The sequence below is a fragment of the Perognathus longimembris genome, chromosome 17, assembly GCF_023159225.1.
Source record: "Perognathus longimembris pacificus isolate PPM17 chromosome 17, ASM2315922v1, whole genome shotgun sequence".
Classification (NCBI taxonomy): Eukaryota; Metazoa; Chordata; class Mammalia; order Rodentia; family Heteromyidae; genus Perognathus; species Perognathus longimembris.
Window position 1 is genome coordinate 38,583,586 of NC_063177.1, and position 8,062 is coordinate 38,591,647.

General features: G+C 45.8%; 1 protein-coding gene across 1 annotated transcript; it reads right to left on the reverse strand.

The window, feature by feature from the left end:
- Positions 1–429: 429 nt before the first annotated feature.
- Positions 430–6,550, reverse strand: LOC125366271 (keratin, type I cuticular Ha3-II-like). The gene is made up of 7 exons (XM_048366859.1): positions 6,200–6,550; positions 4,653–4,735; positions 3,350–3,506; positions 2,310–2,471; positions 2,087–2,212; positions 1,692–1,912; positions 430–538 (listed from the first exon to the last, which is right to left on the reverse strand). The coding sequence occupies exons 1-7, from the start codon at positions 6,545–6,547 to the stop codon at positions 430–432; spliced, it is 1,206 nt and encodes a 401-aa protein (XP_048222816.1). The 5' UTR covers positions 6,548–6,550.
- Positions 6,551–8,062: the final 1,512 nt, after the last annotated feature.

The window sequence follows — 8,062 nt, forward strand, 5'->3', positions numbered from 1 at the left end:
CATGAGTCATGATGAAGAGCTTTTCAGGACAAGGTTGAGACCTAAAAATCCTGTTTTCCTTCCGCCCAGGCGGAACACTTTGGAAAGAATAAATACAAATGAGAAGCGTGTCTGATTGCAAGAAGGAACGTTTATTAGGAGGTTTGGAGAATGGCAAGAAGGTTAATGGGAGAACCGGAAAGCATCTCCTGCTGCCTCTTCATAGCTGAGACCATCAGAACACCAACCAGCAGATGGTGAGAGAGGGGGCCCAGGATGAGAAGATCCCAGCGGGCCAGGGCTCAGAACCAGGCCACAGCATTTGTTCTCCTTCTAGGCCGTGACTTGGTAACTCATGGCGAAGCTAAGCATGGAGTGAGAAGAGGCTGAACTGATCATCCGTGATCTTCCTGTCTTCATGCAATCCTCCTATGGAAATCCCTGGGGTATTTAGCACCCGAGGGCCTTGCAGCGGGAACGGGTAGAGCATGGATTGATGACACAGGGGCCGATGGGTTTGTCACAGGCATTGGTGGTGGCACAGGGGTTGCAGGGCAGCCTGGAGCATAGAATTATGAGATCATCAGAAAAGTACTTTATAAAAGGGACAGGGCTCAACCCAAACTATCTTAGGAGGCCATGCCTTACTCAGATCAGATCAGGCCTTAACACCAAGCTCAGAGACACAACACTTGAGGTAGGATCTCAGTGTTTACTCCGTAAGCCCAGTGGCATGAGGAAGTCACTTCCACCCTCTAAGCCTCAGCCACATACCTATACAATCAGATTAGTGATACCTAGCACACAGGTGGGAACACCCCCCCCCCAAAGTTGTGCTTGTAAGTATACTGTGTAAACAGGGCATCAGGAGCTCACACCTGGAAGCCTAGCTACTCATAAGGCTGAGATCTGAGGGCAGCAGTTCAAAGCCAGCCCAGGCAGGAAAGTCCATGAGACTCTTATCTCCAATTAACCATCAGAAAACCAGAAGTGATGCTGTGGCTTAAATTGGTAGAGGGCTAGCCTTGAACAAAAGAACTCAGGGCCAGTGCCCAGGCACTGAGTTCAAGCCCCAAGACCGACAATAAAGAAGTGAATAATTATACTCTGCGAACCACCACCTAGCATACACTATTGATGCTGGAACTGTCTACCCTTAGGATATTATAGTGCTTTTCTAAAAGGTGATTGGGTTTTTTAAATTCTTTTATTTATTTATTTTTATTACCTTTGAGTAGTTGTACAAAGAGGTTTGAATTCAACATGTCAGTTTATGATACAAGGTGATTATAAATGATCCTTCTCTACCTTTCTCAAATAATTCTAACAAGGATCCATGAAATAATGGATTTTAAAATTTTTGGATAAAGCAAGATGAGTAGTGATTGTGAGAGGCTGGTGTTGCTTCTTGTTGTTCTTAGAGATGGGGGTCCTTTTCATAGGACAAGCTATTCCTAAAGATATAAAACTTTCTTTGCCAATTAGCAACAGGGAAAAGAGTCACCCATGACTATCATTTAGAATACCAAATATCTTTAGACTACAAAAAACTAGCAACAAATATTCTATAATAGTGTTTGTTGACATAGTAGTGTCTGAAGCTTGACCCAAGAGGCTCTATTTTACTCTTTAGACTGGTATGTGTGTGTATGTGTGTGTGTGTGTGTGTGTGTGCCTTGTGTGTGTAATTGGGGAAACTTCCAGAGACTCACTTGCAGTCCTGGCTCTCCAGCAGGCCCCGGTACGTGTTGATCTCACACTCCAGCCGGGCCTTAACATCCAGCAGCACCTGGTACTCCTGGTTCTGGCGCTCCAGGTCAGACCGAATCTCAGACAGCTGGGACTCCACGTTGGTGATCAGACACTGCACCTGGGACAGCTGGGAGCTGTAGCGGGCCTCACTCTCCGACAGCGTGTTCTCCAGGGAGTTTCTCTGCAAGGGACAAGAGAGGGAGGTCAGGGAGCTGCTCCTGCAAAGCCTTCCTCCAGGGCCTTCCACACAGCTCTCCAGCTTCAAGGGCTCAGAGGAGTGTGGCCTGTGGGACAGCCCACTGTGGACGCCTCCCACACCACACTCTGCCCACCAGCCACTCCCAACAACACACACCAGCTTGTGCTGGGCCTGCAGCTCGATCTCCAGGGAGTTGACCATGCGTCTCAGCTCGATGATGTCTGCCTGGTAGGACTGCAGCTGCTCAGAGCTGGATACCACCTGCTTGTTCAGCTCCTCACTCTGCAATAAAGGAAGGGGAGGAGACGGGTCAGCCCCTGGCTTGTGGGCTCCGTCTGAGAGCCTGGAGTCCCGAGTGGCCGCGTGCTTTGATGCCCACCTGTGTGATGAACCATTCCTCCACCTCCCTGCGGTTGGTTTCCACCAGGGCCTCATACTGACACCTGGTCTCGTTCAGCACGCGGTTGAGGTCCACGGTGGGAGCGGCGTCCACCTCCACGTTGAGGCGGTCTCCCAGCTGGCAGCGCAGGGTGTTGACTTCCTGCGGGGGGAGGCAAAGAATGAAGTCTACACCTAAATGCTCTCAAAGGGCGTCCTATAGTGGTAGGAAAAGGGTCATATTAAAATTAGGAGACATAGGTTGATAGAGTTGATAGGTGATAGAGTCCATAGGTTACTGACCTCTTGAAACTCTGGCCCCCTCTTAGAGACTCTTTCCTCATCTGTACTATTTTGTTATTGTCAATATTTCTTGTATTTCAAGGGTTTTATTACTCCTATTATTTCTTACTGGATTTCCTTTTGCTCAGTGGCAAGTACAGAATGACCAGTGGTTTATAACTGTTGCTACTTAGATGTAGGAAAGCCAAGTTTAATGCCTTCATGTCTGCTATCTTTATTTACTACTAGACCTTGTTTGTGCCTCATGAATGCATATTTGAGTCCTGCATGTGGTGCCCTAGCATGCCATTTCATCATGAGATCGTAATGAAGCATTTCTTCTCCCTTTTCCCCCCTTCCATTCATCTATCTATCCACCTATCCATAGACTCAGCTTGGATTCTAGCTATAACGGTGGTGCAGGGGGCAAGAAAATTCTACATTGGTCATTCATTTGGTATCTCCTCAGAAGATCATAGACCTTACCCAACAATAGAAAGCATTTTAAAGATCCTTTGTGGACTGCAGCCATAAATCTGGACCCAAGTGGAAATAGAACAGTTTGCCATGCTCTCTCATGTGAAAGAGGTCAGCCTGTTACTCACTTCCCAACAATCCCCCAACTACGTGCAGAACAACAGACAAAAATGTAATATTAGCTGTAAGATGTTTAGCCAATCAAGAAAGACCTCCCTTACCCTGCTCAGGGAAGTCAAGGAGCTCTTAGTTTTGTGATATGGAGGACTGGAACTCCCATACCTGTTCGTGGTTCTGCTTGAGGGAGAGCAGCTCCTCCTTCAGGGACTGCACCTGGGCCTCCAGGTCAGACTTGCACAGGGTCAGCTCATCCAGGATCCTGCGCATGCCATTGATGTCGGACTCCACCAGCTGCCGCAGGGACTGCTCCTTCTGATACCTTCATAAACAGCCAGAGGTCAAAGGAGATCAAAGAGGAAGACATTTTTCCCCTGAGCTTTATCCATCTGAACTAGGTAAATGTATTCTGTTTTGAGATTTATTTTTAATTGTCTAAAAAGAAAAGTATCCCTGAGTTGGGAGACCTATTTCCTCCCTGAGATACACAGAGAAGGCAATGGTGGGATGCCTGTATGTATGTCATCTGTCACTAACTACATTTGTCAAGAATCCTATTCACGAGTGACTCTAGACAAAGCCCTGACAGTTTTGCCCTTTTGTGTCCTGGTACTTCAGAATTCTGCTACAGCTCATGCCACTATCCCAATAGCAAGAGATGCACCAAATCAGAAATCACTTAGATCCAGCTGTGACTTTCAATGGCTGTGCACAGAGTCCTTGATCTCTCTGAACCTTCTTTGTAAAATGAAATCTCCACAGAAAAAAAATCTCCACAGAATAAAACTAAAGATGAGGAAATGATGCATGTAAAAAAAAAATCAGACTTTAAACTGAAAGGTCACACAGAATGGCAGTGTTCTTATCATTGCAATGGTCATACATAAAAATACTGTTTGAGTCTCAGAAGGAAATGGATTTGTCTCTTGTTTTTGTGGCTGAGTAACTTCTTTCTAATGGGCTGATAATGAAGAATCTGAAAGACCAGCATGTCATTCACTATGTTCTTCAGTTGTGGGGTTTGAACTTAGGGCCTAGGTGTTGTCCCTGAGCTCTTTTGCTCAAGCCTAGTGCTCTACCACTTATGACATCGTTCCACTTCCAGTTTTTGAGCAGTTAATTGGAAATAAGCATCTCACCGAAACTATGATGCCCAGGCTGCCTTCAAACCCCTGATCCTCAGATCTCAGACTCCTGAGACCTGGTGTAAGCTACCAATGGCCAGCTACATTCACTTTTAAATTTAATATGGCTACTGAGTTCAAAAACGGAATGAGTGGCCTCTCACGCTCCTTCAAACTAAACTTACAACTTGCACTCAGTGTTAAACATTGCATTCAGTGCAGAAACTCTGACTATCAACCTAATCCTAAACTAATAAGCTTCTACCACATTTCCAGGACAGAGAGTTCATCAGCCTGCAATGCTACCTGCTCCTAAACTGCTCCAATTGTTAGAGAAGTCTTACTTGGTCCTGAAGTCATCAGCAGCCAGTTTGGCATTGTCCATTTGCACCACCATCCTGGCATTCTCAGACTTGCTGCACAAGATCTGGGGAGAGGATTGATTCTGAAATTAGCGATGTGCAAAGGAACATCTTGTGACTTCGAGTGAAAAGCTGTTCCCTTGGGACTACACACCTTCCCAATTGAGCTTTGTGTTCTTTTAGATTTACAGTTGGGAGATACAAGGACAGCTCATTCATAGCACTGATCATTTCAAAATTAGAACAGTCCAGGCGCAATGTGCCCTTTGCCTTGAATTCTACCCAGGGTCTATTCGCTTCTGGGTCTGCCTCTGGTTTCCTCTTGGACTTGAGCTTGCTGGAGAGCTCAACCTTTAGTATGGTGAGTGGTCATCCCAGCTTAATTAGACCTGAGGAGATTCCCTGCGATGCTAAAACCAGACAAGTTACAGAACAAGTACGTTATCTTACCCATCATACCATCTTCCTTCCAGCCCTGCTGACCTCTCTCTAGTCTCCCTTCACTGTGCACTTGGTCATGCTTTACATGAACTGTCTTCCTCTACCTGGAATGCCTTTCAACACTCTCGTATCACAACACCTTGCATAATCCACACCCCTTCTTCCCCAGCCCCTCCAGCCACTTGTTCCACATACTCTGCACTTCTCCAGTACCATTTTTGCGCTTGTGCTGTGGTCATTTGTTTCTCTTTCTCCTATGAAGATGTGACCTCCTGAAGGAAAGAGACTATCTCACTCAGCATTTCATCCCCCACTCCAACTGTGTATGCAACACTCACCAGCTCTGAGTAAATAAATCATGATATTCAGGTCATGTGAACCCTTTCTGGTATTCACTCTACCAGAATTATACAACAGTGGACCAACAATTCCCTCCAAGAACCAAACGCTTGTACCACCAGATATACACTCCTGCTCACCTTTCAAATCCTACTCAGGTATTGGCTCTGCAGGAGAGCCCTCCAAGTCCAACTTTTATGAGGACTCCTTACTTAATACCCAATCCTATGCCGTGTTTCTGGTCCTGTGCCATCACTTGTATAAATTCCCACTCGATGATAAGCATGCCTGCATATTTTAGTTAGGCTTCTAGAGTCAATGGATCTCTTGGTTTCTGGAAGACACTTTTATACACCATTGGAAGGCTTCCCATATTTGATGATTCACTCAGAAAATCCCTAGATCAGAGAATTATTCAAGTGTGAATCCTTTTTCTAAATATTATAATTCTCTTAAAACAAGACCCTAATATTATAATAGATTTTTTTTAAATTGGGCATTCTTGTTTTCAGGTCAGAAGCAATGAGAGATGTCTGCAACTCACTGTGAGCTGATGCTTCACCCCATCCCCACTCATGTGTCCTGCCTCGTGGGGATTCCAAAACTATTGTTCAAAGACTGTTGGCTGTCATACTTAATTCTACACCTTTGCCACTATGTACCTACACAGAGCCTTAGGTCCATTCAGAAGTTCATACACTAAATCTGGATAGTTCACTAAATGAGCACTGTGGGGCCCACCCCCTCACCTTCTGCTGGAGCTCCTCAATGGTCCGGAAGTAGGTCTGGTAGGCGGGACACACCAGTGGGTCCTGCTGCTGGTTCTTCTCCTGGATGCGGCTCTCCAGCTGTGCATTGTCTTGTTCCAGCTGACGCACCTTCTCCAGGTAGCTGGCCAGGCGGTCGTTCAAGAACTGCATGGTCTCCTTCTCACTGCCATTGAAGGCACCCTCACAGAGCCAGCTGCAGTTGCCCACATTGGCGGGGATGTTGCAGGCACCGGGCAGGGTGCAGCTGTGGCAGCTGGGAGGAATGCAAGGCCGGGAGGCGCAGCTGGTGCGGCAGCTCACGTTGGGCAGGCAAAAGTTGTAGGGCATGGTGCTGGAGGGAGCAGAGCTCTGAAAATCAGCTTCAAAATCTGATTTCTTGTCTCTGGTGTAAGCCCAGGTCTTCTCCAGGGCTTTATATTCTGTCCGACATGGGTGTGGTGACCATGTAAAACATTACTCCCTTTTTACCCTTCATTACCAGTTTTTCCATGTGTTCCTTAGGCAGGTAAGTGAGCCCTTTTCCTCATAAAATGTATTACTCCAGCTTCCTGCTAAGTCAGGACTCCTCAGCAATCATACTGGTTAGTTTTGGAAAAGCTTCATGGTTTGGCTTCAAAGTAACCAACTATGCAAACCTCAGCATTTTATTCATGGGACAGCTGTCCCTTGTCCCCTACAGTTGACGGGCACTTCTAACCTCTTTCTCCTAAGCAAAGGAAGATTTCTGTCTCATCCAGCTCACACTCAACTAAGACTTTGTGGAAGAAACATCTAAGGAAGCCTTTCTGGAAACTAGACTGTTGAGTGGAGCATCCTGCAAGCTAAGATCAGAAAAGACATAGAAAACAATCCAACTCAATGTCCCATTAACATTCTTTCTGGTCACCTGGTGACACCTTTGACCATTTTTTAGGGGTTGAAGGAAGCCATCAGGCTCCATTTCTACTATTCATCCTTACAAAAACTTTAAGAAAGTTAACATTGTGAGAGCTCCTACTATGCATGAAGCACAATACTGTATGCTTACACTCGATATGACTCTTACTGGTGATTGTTTTGCTAGCTGAGCACCCACTGTGTACCAAGCATCTTCAGGACTCTGAGATATTGCTCGAGGTCACAAAGGTCCTACTGGGTATACCAGGATTCAAATGCAGATCTCTGTAATTGCAAAGGCCAGGCTCTCCCCACCACGTTGCACTGTTCCTGCCTATCCATCTTTTCACCATCAGCTGCAATAATGTGAAAATGAGTTCAGCCCAGATGCACAGTAGTACAGGACACTGTCTCCTCCTAAAGTAGAATGGGCTAAGGAACAACAAGTCTTCCCTCTATTTAAGCACCCAAAGTAGTTTCTATTCTAATGAAAGTCTACTAAGTAATATGGGGAAACCCTTAGTGAATCCAACGAGGGGAACTCTGGGCCTAGCCCTCCAAAGGATGATACCCTTCAAGGCTACAGCTCCACGTGCTTAAGATGGCCTCACTGGACAATCAGTACATTTAGACAAACAGATGTTCTACCCTCAAGATGTTCCAGATGGAGCTGTGAACTTCAAATGTTTCACATTCGGTCTATCCGTGATCCAGATGTATAAGATAGTTTATTATACTTGCTCTTTAGGGAAGTGATATGTTAATTCCTGCAATATAGTCTTCACCCTGACCATCCTTTCTTCAAATGTCCCTTGCAGTCTTTCTTTCCACTGGCCAGATGGGTAGCAAATCTCCATCTCCTAAATCTGTGTTTATTTTTGTAGCCAGACGAGATTGGGAATCAAGCCTGGTGAGTAAAAAATCAACAACCAAGCTGAAGAGTGTCTTTAATGAGTTGGAAACAGG